Here is a 23762-nt window from a genome sequence, read left to right on the forward strand (position 1 = left end):
GTTCTCGCTGGTTGGTCAGCCGCTCGTTGCCGTGAACGAGGAGTTACCGTCTGAAGCACAGGCTTCTCCTGTGACTGTACCGAGGACAGTGTCCTGTGCCCCCTCCCCACCCCCCGCGGGTGTGGTGTGCCCCGGGATTTTCTGGGCTTTCCAGAATGTTCTGGTGGCAGCCAAACACATGAACCTTTGCTAAAATAAGTGGACTGGAGTAGGAGGCACTTGGTCTTCTCTGAATGCACCCCCAGCCGGCTCGTAACACGTGTTTTTCAGTATTGGAATCCTAGAGATGATGGTACAGTTAAAAAAAAATTTTTTTTTAAACGTTTTATTTATTTTTGAGACAGAGACAGAGCATGAGCAGGGGAGGGGCAGAGAGAGAGGGAGGCACAGAATCCGAAGCAGGCTCCAGGCTCCGAGCTGTCAGCACAGAGCCCGACGCGGGGCCTAAACTCACAAACTGCGAGATCACGACCTGAGCCGAAGTCGGTCGCTCAACCGACTGAGCCACCCAGGTGCCCCGATGACGGTACAGTTTTAACTGAGCATTAAACATTTGGGACTAAACGTTGAATAAAAAAAAAAAAAAAAAATTAATGTTTATTTTTGAAAGAGTGAGAAAAAGAGAGGGAGAATAAGTGGGAGAGGGACAGAGAGAGACAGAGACACAGAATCTGAAGCAGGTTCCAGGCTCTGAGCTGTCAGCACACAGCCCGATGTGGGGCTTGAACCCACATACTGTGAGATCATGACCTGAGCCCAAGTCTGATGCTCAACCGACTGAGGCACCCAGGTGCCCCTAAAGGTTGAATCTTGAACCTGAATCTTGAATGTCAAAACTGAAAGGGATGTTCTAATTTTCTTTCTTTTTTTTTTTTTTTTTAATGTTTTAATGTTTATTTTTGAGAGAGAAAGAGAGAGAGAGCATGAGCAGGGGAGGGGCAGAGAGAGAGGGAGACACAGAATCTGAAGCAGGCTCCAGGCTCTGAGCTGTCAGCATAGAGCCCACATGGGGCTTGAACTCTTGAACCTTGAGATCATGACTTGAGTTGAAGTTGGACGCTCAACTGGCTGAGCCACCCAGGCACCCCCAATTTTCTTGGTTTAAAAATGAAACTGGGGCTCCTCCTGGCTGGCTCAGTCAGTTAAGCATCAGACTTGGGCTCAGGTCATGATCTCGGGGTTTGTGAGTTCGATCCTTGCATTGGGCTCTGTGCTGATGGTGCAGAGCCTGCTTGGGATTGTCTCTCCCTCTCTCTCTGTGCCCCCTCTGTGCCCCCCCCCCCCCAGCTTGCACGTGTTCTCTCTCGCTCTATTAAAAATAAATAAACATTAGAAACATTTTTTTAAATGAAGAAACTGAGGCCCAGAACAGGCAGGGGCCTGCCCGCTGGTGGGGAGCGGAGCTGTGGACCCGATTCCGTGCTGGGTTCTGCTGCTTCCACGTACAACGACTAGAGGGCTGGAGGCCAGGCCCAGGGCTGCTGGGCCGGTGGCTCGAGGGGGGCCCTGGAAATCAGCCCGCGCCTGGCATCTTCCACATCCGCGCACGTCAGCGGGACACGCTGTCTGGGGTGAGCGGGACAGGCTGCCCGTGGGCGCCCCCACTCGCGTGGGCCCACCTGCTCCGTCAGGCCTGCTTGTGTTGGCCCGGGACAAAGGGCGTTTCGTACAGGCAGGCTTAATGAAGGCCCTGGAGACTTCTCCGGATGTGGAGCCCGGACCCGCGAGTCCTGTCGGTGGAAGTTAGCGCCTCTCGTGTGGAAGTGCCGGTGGAGCTCCGGCCGCAAAGCCTCCCTTTCTTTTAGTGCCGTCCACGGCTCCCTTCTCCTCTGCGCCTCGCGGACTAGATTTCACCTCGAAAACGAGCCCATTTGGCCCCGCCGAGGTGTGATGCCTATAAAAGCAGCCTTGTTAGAAATGCCTCATTCATTACCCCTGTTTTACTGCTCCGCCCGTGCCTTTTGTGGTCTCCCCTAGTTGGCAGGTAACAAAAAAACGCAGTAAATCTGTGGCCTTTCGGAGCCCGAGCCTGAGTGATACTTTCACGCAATAAAAGGAATACAGCTTCACAGACGTTGGTTGGGGGCCTGCTGTGTCCCAGGCACGGGGACCTGGAGTGACCGTGGCGAGTTCAGCTCACGAGGGCCGCCTGTCGCCGGGATTTGGATATCTGATGCCATCCTGAGGCCTCTGGAGTTGCTGGGTTGAGGTCCCTGGTGTGGTCTCGACTGGTGAAGGATCAGCATGTGTGGAAGGTCAACCTACTGCAGGGCCCAAGTGGAACTTCTGGGCCGGTCTTTGAAGACGGTCGGGTCAGAGAGAGCCACCCCGTGGGCTCCGAGCAGCTTTGGGTTCTCCCTCGGCAGTTGTGTGTCGGCCACTGTCCAGTGTGCCCTGTCCCCTTGTTCCCGGCCCTTCCTGGGCTCTGCTTGTTCTCGGCTACAGGGTTGCATGGGCAGGAGGGGAGCAAGGTGGGTGGATTTCCTCTGCCCTCTCGGCCTACGGCCCCAATGGGCAGCTCTGTCCTCCTCCTCCTGCAGGCCCGTCGCTGGCCCAGGTGTTCCCCATCACCGAGCTCTTAGCGTCTCTTAACTGCCCACAGTTCCGTAGGTGGCCCTTCTAGATACACCATCTCTCCCTGGCTGAAAGCAGAGAGGATGAGTGATAACTCACTTCAATGGTAAAACTTTTGTTTCTTTGTGAAAATGTCCTGGGGACACCTGGGTGGCTCAGTCGGTTAAGCAGCCAACTCTTGGTTTTGGCTCAGGTCATGATCTCACAGTTCATGAGTCTAAGCCCCACATCCGGCTCTGCGCTGACCGTGTGGACCCTGCTTGGGATTCTCTCTTTCCCTCTCTCTCTGCCCCTCCCATGTGTGCTCTCCCTCCCTCCCCTCCCCACCAAAATAAATAAATAAACATTAAAAAAAAAAAAGTTGGACTTAACTGGAAAGCAGCGTCATCGAGGGCCCCATGGGAGATCTTGCTGCATTGGGGCCAGACTTGATACAGGACCAAGATGAGTGGTTTCAAACCCAAATGCCTATGGGGCAGAAGGGATAGCACACCAGAGTCCAGCTGCAGAGTGTGTCCCCAGGTGATGAGGGCGGTGCCGCTTGGCCCCAGCCAATTACTACCGTGTGGGAAAGAGTTTCCATTTACTCCAAAGCCAACAGGATATTTGATGTGAAATGTCCTGGTTTGTGAGTGTTAGCAACTAGTTCGAAATGAGTGGGCCAAATAAGATACATCCCCTGTGGGGTCATTTTGGCCTGTGGGTAGGCTAACTTTTGGCAGTGGGTGACCTGGACGTGTGTGGGGATGGGTAGGTTTCAGCAGTGTGCCATTAAACTATCAGCCCCTCAGGTCCAGTCCATTCATTGTGGGGTAACAGTGCTTGGGACTGGTGGCCGAGCCTCTCTGGAGAACCAGTAAGGCAGGGGTCTTGGGAACTCAAACTGGGATGCAGTGCTGTCCAGAGTGGAATCTGGACAAGTTAGATGAGGGATGATCAGACTGCAGCAGGGTCAGGAGGGCTGGGCCAGAGGCACCTGCATGGGGGACCCACCGGGTGAGGAGGAGAACACGTATTTCAGACCCTGCCCTACTCTGTACCGGTGCTCCGAATAAAAGTCCACCCGGCAGTTGCCAAATGAGCAATCCCTACCTTAACTGAGGTCAGGACCAAAACTGGTCCTGCTCTTCCAGGAGTGACATCTTTTGATTATAAAGATCTGCTGCGCTGTGTGCTTTCATCACCTGCGTGAAGTCCACGTGAAATTGGCTCTGAATATTTTGTTTGGAAAATACTGCTAATAAGCATTGGGTTGCTTCATATAAATTCCATGAGAGTTAGAAGAACATCAGCTCCTGTTTCCTTGAGAGCATTTAACTGGGAATGGGACACCCATAAAAAAGAGCGTATAGTGCATGTCTTTGTAGACTCATTTTCTGATCTGCCCGCTTCCGGTTGCCTAGCAACGGACAGTGTTATGACTGAAGCACAACTAATTCGATTATTTACAATGAGGCACATGTTCTCTGAGATAGGAAACCTTTATAGGTTAAGATCAGTTATTTGGCGTTCCTTGGGAAAAGGAGCACCAAAACACAAACAGATGACAATCAATATTTTAATACATCCATCACTGAGTTTTCACCGGGTGGATCTTGTTAGGTGGGTAAATGTAGCAGATAAAGACGAGTGGTGGGGTGAAGTGGCTGTACTGTGACGTGACACAGAATCCAGTATGCCTCTGATCTTCGTGGCACTTCCTGTAGCAGACGTTACAGTATGTTAACTAACCATACAGCAGCCACTCCTGTGTATTTACACTGAATATAAAAGTAAGCATTCATCTCTCCAGAAGTTGGGATACTGGTAGTTTTTGGACATTAGTGAGTAATATTGAGTCTCATGGACTCTAGTTATTCTTCAGTGTTGCGAGGGCTGGTTACTATTTGCGTTTTTCAAAAAAAAAATCAACTTTAGGTATAAGTTAGATTTAAGAAGATGCACTCATTTCAGTGTAAGGTTTGATACATATATATGCCTGAGTCACCATCATTACAATCATGCTATAGAGTGTTCCAGTATCCTCCAAGATTCCCTTGTTCTCTTCCTCAGTCAGCCCTCATCCACTCCGCACTCCCGTACCGTGTCAGCAGTCACGGATCTGCTTTCTATCACTGTAGGTTAGATTGGTCTTTTTTGAAGTTCTACCTGAATAGAATCCTACAGTACATACTCTTCTCTGTCTCTTCTTTTTTAAAAATCAGAATTATGATTTGGCAGAATATAGCATCCATTCTTGATAAAAACCCTCAACACAGTAGGTATAGATGGGACGTACCTCAACATCATAAAGGCCATATATGAAAGATTCACAGCTCATATCATCCTCAATGGGGAAAAACCGAGACCTTTTCCTCTATGACAGAAACAAGACAGGGATGTCCACTCTCATCATTGTTATTTAACATAGTACTGGAAGTCCTAGGCTCAGCAATCAGACAACAAAAAGAAAAGGCATCGAGGGGCGCCTGGGTGGTTCAGTCGGTTGAGCGTCCGACTTTTGCTCAGGTCACGAACTCACGGATCATGAGTTCGAGCCCTGTGTCAGGCTCTGTGCTAACAGCTCAGAGCCTGGAGCCTGCTTCGGATCCTGTGTCTCCTCTCTCTGTTGGCTCCTGCTCTCTCTCTCTCTCTCTCTCTCTCTCTCTCTCTCTCTCTCAAAAATAAAGGCATCGAAATCGGGAAGGAAGAGGTCAGACTTCCACTGTTTACAGATGACATGGTACTCTATGTAGAAAACCCAAAAGACTCCACCAAAAAAATTGCTAGAACTAATACATGAATTCAGCAAAGTTGCAGGATATAAAATTAATATATAGAAATCTGTTGCATTTCTTCTATACAACAGCAATGAAGCAGCAGAAAGAGAAATCTAGGAATTGATCCTATTCGCAATTGCACCAAAAACAATAAGATACCTTGGAATAAGCCTGGCCAAAGAAGTGAAAGATCTGTACTCTGAAAACTATAGAACACTTATAAAAGAAATTGAAGAGGACACAAAGAAATGGAAAAGCATTCTATGCTCATGGATTAGAAGAACAAACATTATTAAAATATCTATACTACCCAAAGCAACCTACACATTTAATGCAGTCCCTACCAAAATACCACCAGCATTTTTTGCAGAGCTAGAACGTACAATCCTAACATTTGTACGGAACCACAAAAGACCCCGAATAGCCAAAGCAATCCTGAAAAAGCAAAGCAAAGCTGGAGGCGTCACGATTCTGGACTTCAAGCTATATTACAAAGCTGTAATCATCAAGGCAGTATGGTACTGGCACAAAAACAGACACACAGATCAATGGAACAGAATAGGAAACCCAGAAATGGACCCACAACTATGTGGTCAACTAATCTTTAACAAAGCAGGAAAGAATATCCAATGGAAAAAAGACAGTCTCTTCAACAACTGGTATTGGAAAAACTGGACAGCAACATGCAGAAGTATGAAACTGGACCACTTTCTTACACCATACACAAAAATAAACTCAAAATGGTTGAAAGACCTGTGAGTCAGGAAACCATCAAAATCCTAGAGGAGAACACAGTAACCTCTTTGAGCTTGGCTGTAGCAACTTCTTACTAGACACATCTCTGGAGGCAAGGGAAACAAAAGCAAAAATAAACTATCTATCGGGACTTCATCAAGATAAGAAGCTTCTGCATGGAGAAGGAAACCATCAACAAAACTAAAAGGCAGCCTATGAAATGGAAGAAGATATTTGCAAATGACATATCTGATAAAGGGTTAGTATCCAAAATCTCTGAAGAACTTAATCAAACTCAACACCCAAAAAACAAATAATCTAGTTAAGAAATGGGCAAAGGACATGAACAGACATTTTTTCCAAAGAAGACGTACAGATGGCTAACAGATGCCTGAAAAAATGCTCAATGTCACTCATCATCAGGGAAATATAAATCAAAACTACAATGAGCTATCACCTCACACCTTTCAGAATGGTTAAAATTAACAACACAAGAAACAGCAGATGTTGGTGAGGATATGGAGAAAGGGGAACCATCTTACATTGTTGGTGGGAATGCAAATTGGTTCAGCCACCCAGGAAAACAGTATGGAGGTTCCTCAAACAGTTAAAAATAGAAGTACCTGATGATTCAGCAATTGCACTACTAGGTATTTACCCAAAGGGTACAAGAACGCAGAGTCAAAGGGGCACATTCACCCCATTGTTTATAGCAGCATTATCAACAATAGCCAAACTGTACAAAGAGCCCAAATGTCCCCATCAACTAATGAAAGGATAAAGAAGGTGTGGTGTATGTACACACACACACACACACACACACACACACACACACACACACTGGAATATTACCCAGCCATCAAAAATAATGAAATCTTGCCATTTGCAATGACATGGGTGGAGCTACAGTGTATTATACTAAGTGAAATAAGTCAGTCACAGAAAGACAGATACTCCATGATTTCACTCATATGTGGAATTTAAGAAACAATGCAGATGAACATGTGGGAAGGAAGGAAAAAAAGAGAGGGAAACAAACCACAAGAGACTCTTAATGATAGAGAACAAACAGGGTTGCTGGAGGGAGATGAGTGGAGGATGGGCTAGATGGGTGATGGGCATTAAGGAGAGCACTTGTAATGGGCACTGGGGGTTATATGTAAGTGATGAATCACCAAATTATATGTATTAACCAGCTAGAATTTAAATAAAAACTTGAAAAAAAAACCCCAGCATTATGTTTTTGAGATTCATCCATGTTATTGCATATGTGGCTAGTTCAATCCTTTTAATTGCCAAGTAGTGTTCCATTGTATGGATAAGCCTTAACTTACTTATTCATTCACCTGTTAGTAGACATTTGGGTTGTCTGTAATTTTTGGCTATTGACCATTCATGTACAAGTGTTTTTGCGGGCACGTGTTTTTATTTCTCTTGGGTAAACACTTAGGAGTAGAATTGCTGAGTCATACGGTAAGTGTATGTTTAATTTGAAAATAAACTGCCAAATTGTTTTCCAGAATCACGGTACCATTTTATATTTGCATAAGCAATCTCTGAGAGTTCCCAGTTATTTCACTTCTTTGCCAAAACTAGATATTGTCAGAATTTAAAATTTAACCATTCTAGTGGGTGTGTAGTGATAGTTCATTGTGGTTTTAATTTGCATTTCCCTGGTGACAAACGATAGGAAGCTGTTTTTCATGTACTTATTGACCAACGGGTATTTTCTTTTGGGCAGTGTTCAAATCTTTTTGTTGATGTTGTATGTTGAATTTTTTTCTCTTATAATTCTGATTTAAGAATGCTTATTTATAGATTCAAATCTTTTATCAGATATATACTGAGAAGAGTTTCTCTCAGTCTGTTGTTTACCTTTTCATTTTTTTAACATTATCTCTTAATGAGCAGCAGTTCTTAATTTGAATTAAGTCCAGTTTATTATTTTCTTCTTTTATGGTTCATGCTTTTGATTTATCTGAGAAGGGCTTTACTTTTCCCAAGGTCAGAAGTTTTTCTCATTCGTTTTATTTTGGAAGTTTCATATTTGGGTCTGCAGTTCATTTCAAGTTTTGGGTACCTGGAAGGTATGAGGGTCAAGGTTATTTTGTTTTGCATATGGATGTTCAATTTTTTCAGTACCATGTATTGAAAGATGATCCTTTTTCAGGTGAATTACCTTGGTGCTTTTGTCAAAAATCTATTGAATATGTATGTGTGGCCTTATTTCTGGCCTCTATTCTGTTTCGATTATCTGTATCTGTAGGCTAATACCATACTGATTTGAATCCTGCAGTTTTAGAATAAGTCTTGAAATCACACAACGCAAGACTTCCAAGTCTTTTCTTCCCAAAATTGTTTTGGCCATTCTAGGTCTTTTCCATTTCTGTGCAAGTTTTAAAATCAGCTTATTAATGTCTACAAAAAAAAAAAAAAGGATGGGATTTTGATGGGATTGTGTTGCATCGATCAATTTGGAGAAGAATTGACATCTTAACAGTATTGTGTCTTCTGATCTATGAACATGGTATATCTCTTCAATTATTTAGGGCTTTAAAAATTTAATTCAGTAGTGTTTTGTAGTTCTGACACATATTTTAAATTATCCCTAAATGTTTCAGATCTATTGACACCATTGAAAATGGTATTTGAAGGGGCGCCGGGGTGGCTCAGTCGGTTGAGCGTCCGACTTCAGCTCAGGTCACGATCTCACGGTTCGTGAGTTCGAGCCCCGCGTCAGGCTCTGGGCTGATGGCTCAGAGCCTGGAGCCTGCTTCCGATTCTGTGTCTCCCTCTCTCTCTGCCCCTCCCCCATTCATGCTCTGTCTCTCTCTGTCTCAAAAAAATAAATAAACATTAAAAAAAAATTAAAAAAAAGAAAAGAAAATGGTATTTGAAAAAAAATTTATATTCTCAGTACTAATTGCTAATATATAGAAATACACCCAAGTTTTGTGTATTGACCTTGTATTTTGCAACCTTGCTAAACGCGTTTACTAGTTTAGTACTTTTTTTTTTATAGGTTCCTTGGGGATTTCGTGTTGTATGCAACATGTCCCAAAAAGAAAGAAAGCTATATTCACCTCCTTGAGAATGGCTAGTGTTTCCCCACTGCTGTGGCTAATTCAAAGGGCCAAGCATATATGTAACTATAAAACATTCAGTTTTTGGTTTCACCTGAATTGCATTCATTTGGGTTGAAATCTTGGGAAAGGTAAGTACTAAATTCTTGTGGTTCAAATGTTAAAAGAATAATATTTATCAGAAGGTTTTTATGAATTTCATTGTGGTGAAATTTGATAGCATTTGTTTTGTTTTCAATAGGACTGACTTGACTTTCAAAGATTTCAGATTTCTTTTTGAGGCTTGTGTATCCATATCAAGACCATCTCTTATCAGTGCTTTTTTTGGATTTTACCTCTTGGGATACAAACACACATTTATACATGTCTGCATCTATACGTATCTACATCTGTATATCTATATCTATTTCTATATCTATCTGTAACTTGTGGAGTTTTGATAAGGACTTTAATGTGCATTTATATGGTGAATGCTTACTAAGCATGGACTATTTGCCAGATCTCGTACTGGCTGCCATGGATACAGTTGGGAGCAAGACTGAAATGTATGTATGCTGTCTTTATGGAGCTTACATTCTAGCAAGACAGTGGGACGTTGAATAAATGGTTATACAGATTATGGAATTACAACTTGATAAGTGCTGTAAAGTCACTGTTCATGAATAAGAATCCTAGCCTAGATTGGGAGGATCTGTGGGTCGGAAAAGACTTCCCTAAAGAAGTGACATTTAGCTACACTCTGGTCATTGAATTCAAAAAGGTAGGTTTGGGGGTGGCATTTCCACACTGCCTTAGTGGTCATTAGTAGACTTAAGCCAAGAATCATGGATTAATTCTTTTTTCCTACGTGTGTTAGCAGCTACTTCCACAGCTCTTAAATCATGGTAACTTGAGTGCATCTGAGAGGATGTATCAGGCAGATTTGCACCCAACAGGTAGTAATTTTGATATGTCTTGTAACCAGAATTTTATTCTCCTGTCCAGGGATGATGGACTGTGTGTACTCAGTTTTACTTGATGGCGTAAAGTTGCATTTGTCTATCGTGAATATAAATATTTAGGAGATTTATAGGTAGTATACAGTTATCTTTCTTAAGATGTTACAGGTCTCATTTTGTATCTTTTAGAGTATCTTTATTCTGAGTAATATATTTGGCTCTGAGTAAGTCCTGAGAGATTACGTGAAAGAGGCATAAGAACAAAAATCCATGTTCGTTGCTTGCGTCAGTTTATTTTGCACGTTTGTGCATCTCAAGTATTGGTTTCAGAAACAAATAATTTGGAATATCACTTTAGTAATTAGTAGACATAACAGTGATAATGTAATTCCTTGAGAATCTGGCTCCCAACTTGTAGGCAAATAAGAATAAGTGGTTAAATTTAATGAGCCATGTTGACCTACTTTGCCAAAGGTTATGTATATTTGAATAGTTTGAATGAATTTTTTAAGCACGTGTCATACTAGGTTTTAGTTGTGTGTATGCATACCTGTATTTCCTCCTCTCTTTATTCTGTGGTACTATTTTTGAGGAATAGTGGGTGCTTGGGGCGCCTGGGTGGCTCAGTTGGTTAAGTGTCCAACTTCAGCCCTGGTCATGATCTCGCGGTTTGTGAGTTCAAGCCCTGCCTTGGATTCTGTGTTTCCCTCTCTGCCCCTGCCCCACTTGCGCTCTGTCTCTGTCTCTCTCTCAAAAATAAAAATAAACATTATAAAAATTAAAAAGAAATGGTGCTCCATACGTCTTTTTTTTTGATAACTTTTTTTTTTAATTTACATCCAAAATTAGCATATGGTGCAACAATGATTTCAGGAGTAGATTCCTTAGTGCCCCTTCCCCATTTAGTCCATCCCCCCTCCCACATCCCCTCCCGTAACCCTCAGTTTGTTCTCCATATTTATGAGTCTCTTCTGTTTTGTCCCCCTCCCTGTTTTCATATTATTTTTGTTTCCCTTCCCTTATGTTCATCTGTTTTGTCGCTTAAAGTCCTCATATGAGTGAAGTCATATGACTTTTGTCTTTCTCTGACTAATTTCGCTTAGCATAATACCCTCCAGTTCCATCCACGTAGTTGCAAATGGCAAGATTTGTTTCTTTTTGATTGCCGAGTAATACTCCATTGTGTATATATACCACATCTTCTTTATCCGTTCATCCATCGATGGACCTTTGGGCTCTTTCCATACTTTGGCTATTGTTGATAGTGCTGCTATAAACATATAAACATTGGGGTGCATGTGTCCCTTTGCAACAGCAGACCTGTGTCCCTTGGATAAATACCTAGTAGTGCAGTTGCTGGGTCGTAGGGTAGTTCTGTTTTTAGTTTTTTGAGGAATGTCCATACTGTTTTCCAGAGTGGCTGTACAATGCAAAAGAGATCCTCTTTCTCCACATCCTCGCCAGAGTTGTTGCCTGAGTTGTTAATGTTAGCCATTCTGACAGGTGTAAGGTGGATGTTTGTTTGTTTTTTTAAATGTTTTATTTATTTTTGAGAGAGAGAGGAGAGAGGGGGAGACCTCATGTGTGCATGAGCATGAATGGGGGAGGGGCAGAGAGAGAAGGGGACAGAAGATCCGAAGGGGGCTCTTCGCTGACAGCAGCGAGCCCAATGTGGGGCTTGATCTCGTGAGTCATGAGATCTTGACCTGAGCTGAAGTTGGACGCTAAGTCAGCTGAGCTACCCAGGCACCCCTTTCCTCCTCTCTTTATTCTGTGGTACTATTTTTGAGAAACAGTGGGTGCTCCATATGTATTTCTTAGATGAATGATGTGTGGGTGGCCAGTTGAATAATTCACTCCAGAGGAGATTCCCTGCTTTGTTTCTTTCTAAGTGTTACCTGGTGCCAACCGTTTCTTTTTGGTTTCGTCGACTTTGAATGGAGATTTACGTTGCCTCCAGCTGCTGGATCGCCACTTAACCCTCTGCTTGGATTAACGAAAACTGCAGTTAGTTAAGAAATACTTGCTTTCCAGATTATTTTCCCTTTATTTTTGTTACTTAACCTATTCACCCATATGTATGTTTAGCCTTTGTGGTGCACTTGTGACGTCCTGCTGACCTGGGGAATGTGAGGAAGGCAATACCTTAAGGGTGTTGACCAAAGTTTAAGGTGTTGGTCATAACTAATGAGGTTTGGAGCTATCTTAGTTCAGGTTGCTAAAACAGAAGTGCGTAGGCCAGGTGGCTTATAAACAACAGACATTTATTTCTGACACTTCTGGAGTCTCCACGTCTGAGATGAAGGTGACAGCATGGTTCGTTCTGGTGAGAACCTACTGTTGGGGTGCAGAGAGCTGTCTTTTTGCTGTGTCCGTGGTTGGTTGGAGTGGGTGAACGATCTCTGGGGTTGCTTTATGTATATGTATGTATATGTATATGTATATGTATATGTATATGTATACATATGTATATACCTATGTAGTTTTTTAAGTTTATTAATTTAGTTTTGAGAGACAGAGAGAGTATATGTACAGGCGTGCAAATAGGGGAAGGGCAGAGAGAGGTTGAGAGAGAGAATCCCAGGCAGGCTATGCACTGTTAGTGCAGAGCCTGATGCAGGGGTTGAACTCACAAACCATGAGATCATGATCTGAGTGGAAATCAGATGCTTAACTGACTGAACCATAAGAGCCACTCCCATAACCCATTCAGGAGGACTCCCCCCTCATGACCTCATCACCTCCCAAAGGCCGCCACCACCTGATGTCATCACCTTGGCGATTTCAATTTCAACATGAATTCTAGGGGGACGCAAATGTTTAGTCCATAACTGGGGGTTACCTTAGTATGTTTTTTATTCATTCATTCTGTCTTCTTTCTCCAGTAGAATTTGTATCAAAGAAATAATAGTGAACAGGGAATACTGTGTTTAAAATTTATCTTGGTTCTTTGTGCAGAGGTGGAAGGTCAGGGCTATCGCTTCTGGTAGCTCACGTCAGCTTGCCCTCTTCCCACAACTTTTCTGGTGCTTGTTCGAACAGAATCACTTCCTTTTTGCATTGCTCCTGGGCACATTGCTTTTCCCTCTGGAACTGTCCTCCGCTGTTCTGTACTCCTCTTGCTGTCCTTCCCCCTGGCTTGTGAGCTCATAGGGCAGGATTATCCTGTTTTCCATCTTTATGTCTCCATAGGGGCCTCATTTGCAGGAGGTCAGTAACTTTATATGCCCCCTCAGCCTCCTCGGTACCTATTCCACATAGCTCTGTGGCTGAGTGTGGCTGAATAAAAGCACAAAATTGTGCCAACGGTTCACTCTAAATTGAGAAACACTAACCTGGAGCGGACCCTGAACACTTCCAGTTGCTCATTCTATTTTCCCTGCTTCCTTCATTTTCTGCCTCTGCCTTCTCAAGCCTCCTTCTTCCTTTTCCCTCTTTGCTGATGATCTTGCCTGTTATTTATGAGAAACATAGAAGGAATCCAAAGATGATGTCGACAGCTCTCGGCCCAGGACTCCTACCTGCCTCCCTGCAGACTGGGAGCAGAGTGCTGGCAGTGTAGATGTGTTCCCAGGGCTGATCTGGATGGCTGTGTGGCAGGCAGGGGTGAGGGAGGGCTGCGACCCAGTGGGGGAGCAGGCTGGGTGTCTCCATCGGGGATGTGAGCCCTGTCCATCCCGGTGGGGGAGGGCTCCGCCCCCGAGGCCGACCTCTCTGCTTGAGCATTAGGATCCAGTCCTCACCTGTTCACCTGTTACCTTTCTGGATAGGACCATTCTCGTCATCGTTAAAAAAACGTGCTGTTACTTCTCACATTTGACCAAACCATACCTGTTTGGACCCCCTTCCTCCCTGCAGCCACTGCCCCAGTCTGCTTTTCCTCTTGAGGAAACTCCTTGCCAGAGTTTTGTTCTTGGAGTCTGTAGTCTCTTTCCTTCCCTTATTATTATTATTTTTTAATGTTTATTTATTTTTGAGAGAGAGAGAGAGAGCGCATGTGTGGTGGAGGTGGAGAGAGGGGGGATCAGAGGGTCCGACGTGGGCTCTGTGCTGACAGCCAAGAGCCCGATGCGGGGCTCAGACCCACGAACCGTGAGATCATGACCTGAGCTGAAGTCGGGTGCTCAACTGACTGAGCCACCCAGATGCGCTTCTCTCCTTCCCTTATTAACATCAGGTGTTGCCTGCATCCAGTGGGCTCTGTCTTGAGGAGTCCAGTGGTTACGGCTCAGCCCTCTTCTTACCGCCCTCGCGTCATCTTCATGCCTTCTTGCCACCTGTGAAACTGGGCCCCAGAACTCACAGGGCACCCCCCTCTACCTACACACACATGGACACTTGATTTTCCTTTGCCTTCTCGTCTCCCTGATATCTAAGCACTGACACCTGTTGTGGGTTGTATTTTGTCCCCCCCAAAAGGTACATTGACGTCCTAATCTCCAGAACCTGTGAATGTGACTGTATTTGGAGATAAGGTCTTTGCAGACGTAATCCAGTTAAGATGAGGTCACTAGGGCTGGCCCTAATTCAATATGGCGAGTGTCCTTATAAGAAGAGGACAAGAGAGATAGATGGACACGTGGAGGGGAGCCAAGGATTGCCAGCAACACCAGAAGCTGGGAGAGCAGCCTAGAACAGATTCTCCCCTAGAGCTTTCGGAGGGAGTGTGGCCCTGCCGACACTTGATTTTGGACTTCCAGCCTCCAGAATTCCGAGAGAATAAATTTCTGCTGTCTAAGCCCCCCCGGTTTGTGACACTTTGTAACGGCAGCCCCACGGGACCAGTGCAACCACTCTTTTCATCCACAGTAACTTCCTCATTGCTTTCAGCCTGTCTCCCGCCTTCAAATTATCATCCATAGTCTGGAGTTTCCCAAATTGATGTCCTCGGTGTGGACCTCTCCCCTAACTCCCTGACTCACGTGTCCCAGTGCATTTCCCAGTGCCTGTCTCAAACGTGCCGTGCCCGGAGCTGGCTCTTCCCTTCCAAGCCTGTCCTTCCCTGCCCTTGGTATTTCCAGTGGTAGCTCTGTTCTTCCAGGTGGTCAGGCCGGAAATCTTGCAGAAATAAGCCTTTATTTCCTTGTTTTGCAAATAAAGCTGGCTGAATTGGTTGCTTGGGCTCATTTTTGACTCCCCATTTCTGCTGACATCCTAAATGTGATCTCTCTGCCAATCTTCTAGCCACTATCCCAGAGTCCCTTCTCACATGCCCACTGTCACACCTGTCTAGGGGTTGTCGTCACCCTCCCGGGAACTTCAGAGGCTTCCTGACTGGTGTCTGCTTCCGTGTGTTTGTGTCCCTCAGGTTGCTGAGCAAGTGCTCCTGCTGTGACTCTGCCGAGTGGGTTACCACGCGCCCTTCTTCAAAGCCCCCAGGGCTCCTCGTTGGCCCTGGGCCCCATAGCGGCCCTGAAGCCTCTGCGTGGTGTGGGTGCTGCTACCCTTTGCCCTCTGAGCTCCTTGCCCTCCTCCTGGCTTGTTCTGCGTCCCGTAGGCACTTCCCTACCCCCTCATGCTCCCTTGGGGCCTTTGCTTCTCCTTGGAATCCTCTATATAAATAAAGGACAGCGGGGTGCCTGGGTGGCTCAGTTGGTTAAGCGTCTCAGCTCAGGTCATGATCTCTCAGTTCGTGGGTTCAAGCCCTGCGTCGGGCTCTGTGCTGACAGCTCAAAGCCTGGAGCCTGCTTCGGATTCTGGGTCTCCCTCTCTCTCTGACCTTTCCCCACTCATGCTCTGTCTTTCTCAAAAATAAACTAAAAAATAAGGAAAAATAGAGAAGAGTGATTGTATACGATAATAATATACAATTAATAGTATGTATATGTTGCATACAATTAGTAACATAATGTATGGGTTGTATATAATTAGTAATATAATATATACATTGTATACAATGAGTAATGTAATTCCTTCCTCAAGTCCGTCCCGTGTTTGTCTGCCCTCCCTACGATGTCTTACCTCTGAACTACTTCTCTCTCTTCTCTCCTTGGCACTTAGGACAATCTAATGTTCTGTGTCTTGTGCTGATGGATTTGAAAAATTAACTGGTTCCTGTTCTAGAATATAAATAAACCTTATGAGGATGGGAACTTTGGCCCCTTGGTTCACTGCCGAGTCTTAGAACCTCGGAGAACGTCTGCCATGTGGTAGGCGCCCCGTAAGATCATAATATTTGTTGGATGAATGGATTGACAAAACATTTTAGTGGAATGTGCTATTTTTATAATAGTTAATGTTTATTTTACCATTTGTGTGTGTGTGTGTGTGTGTGTGTGTTTGCTTTCTTTTTTACTTTTAATTATGATAGTTTTAAAACCTGGAGAATAGAGAGGATAGTGTAACAAGTACCCCACATATGCATGATCTAAATTTAACCGTTATTAGTATTTTGCCTTTTTTGCTTCATCTAATTTGGGGGTAAATTACAGACATTGTGGCACAGGCACTTTTCTAACATTAAGGACGTATCATTAACATGCCTACTGAACCTGACAGTGAATCTTTGTTATTTGATACATTCTGTCCATATTCAGATTTCCTCATTGTCTCAAAATGTCTCTTCCAGCTGGATTGTTCAAACCAGACTCTGGTGAAGAGCCACTCATTGTATTTGATCATATCTTCTTCTTCTTCTTGTTATCTTTTTTTGAGAGAGAGAGCGTATGTGTGAGCACACGCATGGGCGGGAGGGGGGCAGAGGGAGAGACAGAGAATCCCAAACAGTCTCCACACCCAGTGCAGAGCCCAGTGCGGGGCTTGATCCCACGAACTGGGAGATCATGACCTGAGCTGAAATCAAGAGTCCCGACACCTAACAGACTGAGCCACTCAGGCGCCCCTCTTTTTTTTTTTAAATAATAAAAACCCACTGAGAATTTCTGGGATGGTGATTATCGCCCCCCATCCTGAAGGGAGGAACCAACACTGTAGGAAATCACTCAGAAGTCAAACAGTCCCAACACCTCTGGCCAAAACAAGAAGGAGAAAAATCATTCCCCTGAGTATTGGTCAGGCTTTGTTCATCCAAGAAGGGTTGGGAGGACAGACACAGAAGGGACCCTCGCGTGACACTGGGGGTGGGATGGTGGTGTGCTGGACCCCAAGCTGGCTTCTTTTTTTAAAAAAAAAATTTTTTTTCAACGTTTATTTATTTTTGGGACAGAGAGAGACACAGCATGAACGGGGGAGGGGCAGAGAGAGAGGGAGACACAGAATCGGAAACAGGCTCCAGGCTCTGAGCCATCAGCCCAGAGCCCGACGCGGGGCTCGAACTCACGGACCGCGAGATCGTGACCTGGCTGAAGTCGGATGCTTAACCGACTGCGCCACCCAGGCGCCCCTACCCAAGCTGGCTTCTTCACAAGCTGGGGGAGACACAGATCCACTTCTTCTCTGGGGTTGGAGTTCTTGGTCACCGGGCTCATTTCTTACCCTTCATGAGGCTGTCACTGCCCCAGGGAAAATTTCCATTCTGTAGGTCCAAGACAAGTTTGTCAGTAGTGAGGTAGATACAGTTCTATGATGAAGCCATCATCTGGGAGATGTTCTGGGCTGCCCAGACTTTGTGTGGTCTGATACAGCCAGGGTTCCTGCTCAGGGCTTCTTCAGGGTGAGCAGGTTGGGGTCAAGGGTTCACACAAGGTTTGGTCTCAACCCCTGTTCCCATCCTTACTCCTCTAGCCCTTCTTTGGGCTGTCAGATCCAAGGTTATGCTCAGATAGCTCATGCCCGGTCCCACTTTGGTCCCCACCTGTGGACCCGCTTGCAGGCAGCTGCTGTATTTGGTCGTATCTTCTACGTCTCTCTTCCTCCAGACGGGGTCTCCCCCTCTTCTCTCACCCCCTCTCTTGCCTTTTTGTGCCCTGTGACACTGACTTGCGGATCACTGTTCTGTGAAATGTCTCACCTTCTGGATTCTTCTGATTCCTTCCTTCCAAAGTTGTTGAACTTGTTCCTCTATCCTATGTATTTTCTGTGAACTCAAATGAGTTTTAGTGGTCTGTTTGAATTGAGTTGAATAATATTTTATCTTTGAAGCTACTTCTCTGTGGCCACGTGCAGCTTTGGGACATACCCTCGTGTTAACAGAGGGGTACTTTTTCTCTTTTGAAAGGCCTAGCATTTGCATGAAGGTAGCATAAGAGCCTGGATGTGTGTTTACTGTGACAATTTGATTTTAATACATTTGGTGTTGACCTCTTGGGGTGATGACTCCCTCGACCCATAGTTCTCTGGTACCCCACCATGGAGGGAGGCCTGTGGGTCCTCCAGGGCCCAAGAGGAAGTTGCAGCCTCCTGGGAGGTTCTAGGACCCCTGCTTGTTTTGGGGTAGAATGGAGAGCTTTGTTCTGGGTTAGGTGGGGTTTCTGGTAGGCTCTACTTCACCCCCCCATCCCCACCCCCGAGACCCACATTTGGCAAAGAGAAAGCACGTGTTGGGTTTCCCATTATTTTCCCATGTGAAAGTCAGGTCTCCCCTGCTGGTGACCTGTCAGTGGCTGGTGGTGGTCAGCTTGTCCAGGAGAGGAGTTGAAGGTTCTCCAGAGGCAGAGAGCAAATGCTGTTGTCGCTGTGTCTGGTCTTCTGTGACTGCTTTCACCTGGCTTTTTATGGTATTTCCCCAGCTAGGATAATGAGTTTCCTTGAGGGGCAAAAGTAGAAAGCTGTAAATTTTCTGCAGAATGTATAGACTAGAGGATTACTAATGAATTCTAGAGCTGGAGAAGACATCTAAGGATTTAGGATATTATGTAGGATAGAAAATTTAATAATGAGCTGTGTTTATTTCTTTGGGTCCTGGCTTCTAAACAGTTTACAGGTTACCCTTAAACAACATGGGGATTAGGGGAGCCACCTGCCCCCCAGTGCGGTCAAAAATCCACAGCATATACCTTTTGGCTCCCCCAAAACTTAACTACTGTAGCCTACTGTTGAAGCCTTACTGATCACATAAACAGCCAATTAGCATGTGTTTTGTGTGCTATATGTATTATATACAGTATCTTTATAATAGGGCAAGCTAGAGAAAAGGAAACATTATTAAGGAAATCCTAAGAAAGGGAAAATACATTTATAGCACTGTACGGCATTATTTTTTTAAAGTTTTGTTTACATAATCTCTACACCCAACGTGGGGCTCCACTTCACAACCCTGAGACTGAGTCGTATGCTCTTCCGACAGAGCCAGCCAAGTGCCCTAGCACTGTATTGTGTTTATCGAAAACAGCCTGCGTGTGAGTGGACCCATGCGGTTCATAACCCACGCTGTTCAAGAATCCACTGTATTTTTATAGCATAAACATACTTCGTGGACTTATTGTCGATTGTGTGGTAGCACAAATGTTTGGAATATGTTACTTTAGCTGTTACTGGTTGTGATTTAGGAAGTGCTTCTATTACCAAAATGGCATTTTATTTTTTTTTTTATTTTTTATTATTTTTATTTTTTTTAACGTTTATGTATTTTGAGACAGAGAGAGACAGAGCATGAACCGGGGAGGGGCAGAGAGAGAGGGAGACACAGAACCGGAAGCAGGCTCCAGGCTCTGAGCCATCAGCCCAGAGCCTGACGCAGGGCTCGAACTCACGGAACGTGAGATCGTGACCTGAGCTGAAGTCGGACGCTTAACCGACTGAGCCACCCAGGCACCCCCAAAATGGCATTTTAAGGGAAAGCTACCCTCACCGAATGTAAGGCCAAATTATGACCTTTTCATCTCTTTCTTTGTAACACAGGAAATCTGGGATCCTCTTATGCAGTGGCTGGGGAAGCATGTGGATCCTGAAGGAGTAATCAAGTCCAGCAAGCTCTCCCTTAAGTTTCTTTCATCCTACACGTCCAACATAGAAATCACCCCATCTGCTCTACCCGTGGTGACTGACGTGGAGTCCTTCTTATCAGAGAATTTTAACTTAGAGATCTACCGACAAAATCTGCAGACAAAGCGACTTGGAAAAGTAATTCTGTTTGCCGAAGTGACGCCCACCACGATGAACCTTCTGGACGGGTGAGTTCTGGCCAGACATCGTGCACCGGCTCAGAGGAGCCTCATTATATCGATTGTTCTGTCTAACCAGTGCTGGGGGAGAAGGGGTAAAGATGACGAAGGAGAGTTCTCATCAACCCATTAGCAAGGTGGGAACACCCTTGTCCTGTCCGAGGTAAAGCACAGGGAGAAAAATTAAATAATGATTTCCTTGACCACAGATTCGTATTTTAAAGCAGGGGGATTTTGTACATTGTGACCCACCTCCTTTAGTATCAGGCCTTTCAGATGATCCTTGGCGAAAGAACTTTATGAAAAAATGTCTTTAATAGGTGGCCTTATTACTCAGGCCATCATTTGATTTTTTGTATTGGTATAGCCAGTGTTAAACATTTAGTTGAAAATGTTTTGCGGGAGCACTAGGATAGCAAATCTGAGCAACACGTATGCTGCGCTAGATGGAAACGCAGTGGAGATTTCGTGCTTTTGGAAACCTGTTTTGGTATGTTCCCATCCAGCACATTTTGTCGGCACTCTGCCGTCCCATTCGGATGTTCAAGATTTATTCTTCCTGAGTTTTCCTTCTTATTTTTTCTGTCTCGTGGACTTTTTAAAAAAAAAAGTTTTTATTTAAATTCCAGTTAGTTAACATACGGTTTTGGGTGTGCAATGTAGTGATTCAACACTTTCGTACCTCATCCTGTGCTCATCACGACAAGTGCATCCTTAATCCCCATCACCTATTTCCCCCACCCGACCACCCACATGTCCTCTGCAGTTAAGTGTCTGTTTCTTGGTTTGCCTCTCTCTTTGTTTTTTTCTCCCCTTTGCTCGTGTTTCATGGACGTTGGTTAAAGGTTAAAAAATGGCATCAGATGAAAGGATTTTTTTTTTTAATCTTAAATTCGTATTAATCAGTACTCTTCTATTGAGATAGTTTAAAACGTAGGCTTATAGGGGCGCCTGGGTGGCGCAGTCGGTTAAGCGTCCGACTTCAGCCAGGTCACGATCTCGCGGTCCGTGAATTCAAGCCCCGCGTCAGGCTCTGGGCTGATGGCTCAGAGCCTGGAGCCTGTTTCCGATTCTGTGTCTCCCTCTCTCTCTGCCCCTCCCCCGTTCATGCTCTATCTCTCTCTGTCCCAAAAATAAATAAACGTTGAAAAAAAAAATTAAAAAAAAAAAATAAAACGTAGGCTTATAGAAGGAGTGAATAAGAAAGACATCTTCCCTCAACATGGGACTAAAATTTCAGGAATGTTAAGGCTCCAAAAGAACGACTGGATTTACAGTTTCCAGGCATTTTCTTTCATAGGACTGCACAATCAGACGCATAATTCAATGCAGGGAAATATTTGGGGCTTTCTTAATAATTTCTGGAATTCGGTAATATGTTGATACGGTATGTTGAAATGATACAATACCTTAGTATTTTCTTGACTGTCCTGCTCACACCTACCCCCTTCTCATGGAACTGGCAGTTTTATGTGGGGATAGTATGTAGAGAAAGCACCAGTGTCGTGGAATTGGTAGAGCGAGGCAGCTGTAGTGGGAAGGGGAATATGAGCCATGGTCATGAACAGTTCTTGTTTGCTGTTTTTTCTTGTGTTGTCAGGTACTTTCATTTTTCAGCGTTCCCACCCTCTCCCGCCTCCCCTCCTTCCCAGTCCCCTGTTCTCAGATGAGCAGGAAAAAGCCTGTGTTGGTATATGGAACGATCATTACTTGCTTGTGTGAACTCTGTGATAATCCTTTGTTACTCAAGAGAACACTATATTGAAAATATTGAAAAGGTGACCTATTATTATTATATTTTCCAAATAAAAAATCAGACATAGTACTTAAGATAAGATTCGGAGAGATTAAATTTAAATAGAAAAATATTGGCACGTCTTGTCTGTTTTTGTTGGACAATCAGCGAAGAATATTTTATGTTGGGATGATCTTGAGTTAGTGGAATGACGGCCTCTGAGCTTATATAGCGGGCAGTGCATTACTAAGAGGGCTCTGAGCCCTTTCGAGTGGATGGACTGTGTCTCCTGTGTAATCAGATGGTTGGGTTTCTTTATATCCTGGTGAGCATGTGTTTTAGGATAGAAGAAAAATGCCATGTAAATACACCTGCTTTAGTGCCCTTGGATCTTGGTAAGTTCCTTTTTGATATTGAACTTTTGTTTTTTGTTTTTGTTTTTTTTTAACTCTGTCTTAAGCAACTCGAGTCTGTAAAAATGTGTAGGTGAGCTCAACAGTAGTGGAGTCAGAATATTCTGGAGGATAAAGAGTTTTTATTTTTACCAAAGAAAAAGAATATTTTGGCCTTTCTGAGGGCATTTGGGAAGCTTCTTTGTTTCTCTTCTTGTCTGGTCTCTGTAGAGCACAGAGAATGAAATGGCTTTGATGATTAATGATTAATCCCTCCGCCTGGCACAGAGCAGATATTGAATAAATAAATAGTGGCTGCTCCGTGTAACTTACAGATGTCTTCTTCCACTGCTCGTGTGGGTCCTGTCCTAACACTAACAGATAAAGTTACTCACTGCAGCCTCGTGAGTCAGCAAGCCTGGTGGGAAGTTCCTGCGGGTGGGGTAGATGGACTGTAGCCTTTTTTAGGCGAAGGACTTTGAAGTGGTCACCTTAGTGCCAGAAACTCAGTTGTGCACAAAGGGACCATGAGATAGATATGTGAAATATGTGGCTTATCACTCTCTGAGAGTGAGACCCAGACCATTTCTGTAGCTAATACTCTATTTGATCCCACGTGGGCCGTCCTCATGGAAGCACAGTCTATGGTCGTGGTAATAATAATAATAATAATAATAATAATAATAATAATAATAGCAACTAACACGTATTAGAAGCTTTTATCTTCCAGCCACTGGTGCTGCGTATGTTACACATATCCATCAATTTCATACGTCATCTTTTAGTGCCTAGGGCCATCAGAGTCAAACTCTGGTATCACACCAGCATGTAGGAAGCTATGTATCACAACTTAACTGAATTGTTCCTGTGGACTGACCACATCAATAAGTCCGGGGCAAGAAGACTTTTCAAAACTGTGGCCTGGGTTTGAACTCTGTGTGTGCCTCTCTCTTTACATCTGTTACCTCTGTGGCTCTTTCCTTATAGTCTGGAATAGAAGTAAAATGTAAATTAGATACTCTTTATTATAAGGTTTCTAACATCCTTTTTCTGTGCCCCTCCTCACCCACGGCGACTTATAGCAGCTAAAAATTGGGAGTTCTCTTCCCGAGAAGGGAGGGGGAAAGTACGCAGTGGGGAACAGCCAGCAATTTCTGCCACAGTCCCAAATATCTGTGTTGCACCTTTTTTCCCCGTTTCCAAAACTCTCGCCCCCTCCTCCAGGAAGATAGCCCTGCCAGTCTACTTGTTTATTTCCTCTCGAGCAGATTCAGGATCTCTGGGGATGGAGTCTTCTTACTCAGGGCTGGACGTGGCTCCCTGAGGCCTGGCGGTCTGCTGGTTAAAACAGACGTGTTCTCAAGGGCACCTGGCTCAGTTGATTAGGCTTTCGACTCTTGATTTCAGCTCAGGTCATAATCTCACAGTTTTGTGAGTTCGAGCCCCGCATTGAGCATGGAGCCTGCTTGGGATTCTCTCTCTCCCTCTCTCTCTCTGCCCCCTCCCCCGCTCACACCCTCTCTGTCTCTCTGTCTCTCTCTCTCA

The 23762-nt window shown here is 44.6% G+C and overlaps 1 protein-coding gene across 8 annotated transcripts in view; it reads left to right on the plus strand.

Annotated features, from left to right (window-relative positions):
- The window catches only part of HLCS (holocarboxylase synthetase), a 234880-nt gene that overhangs the window by 60246 nt on the left and 150872 nt on the right, over positions 1-23762 (plus strand). For all 8 annotated transcript variants that reach the window (XM_045036627.1, XM_045036628.1, XM_045036626.1 and 5 more), the window contains one exon: positions 19828-20099. In XM_045036627.1, the coding sequence (XP_044892562.1) occupies positions 19828-20099 (272 nt within the window). The remainder of the gene's footprint in view (positions 1-19827; positions 20100-23762) is intronic.

The sequence above is a fragment of the Felis catus genome, chromosome C2, assembly GCF_018350175.1.
Source record: "Felis catus isolate Fca126 chromosome C2, F.catus_Fca126_mat1.0, whole genome shotgun sequence".
In the NCBI taxonomy this organism is placed as follows: Eukaryota; Metazoa; Chordata; class Mammalia; order Carnivora; family Felidae; genus Felis; species Felis catus.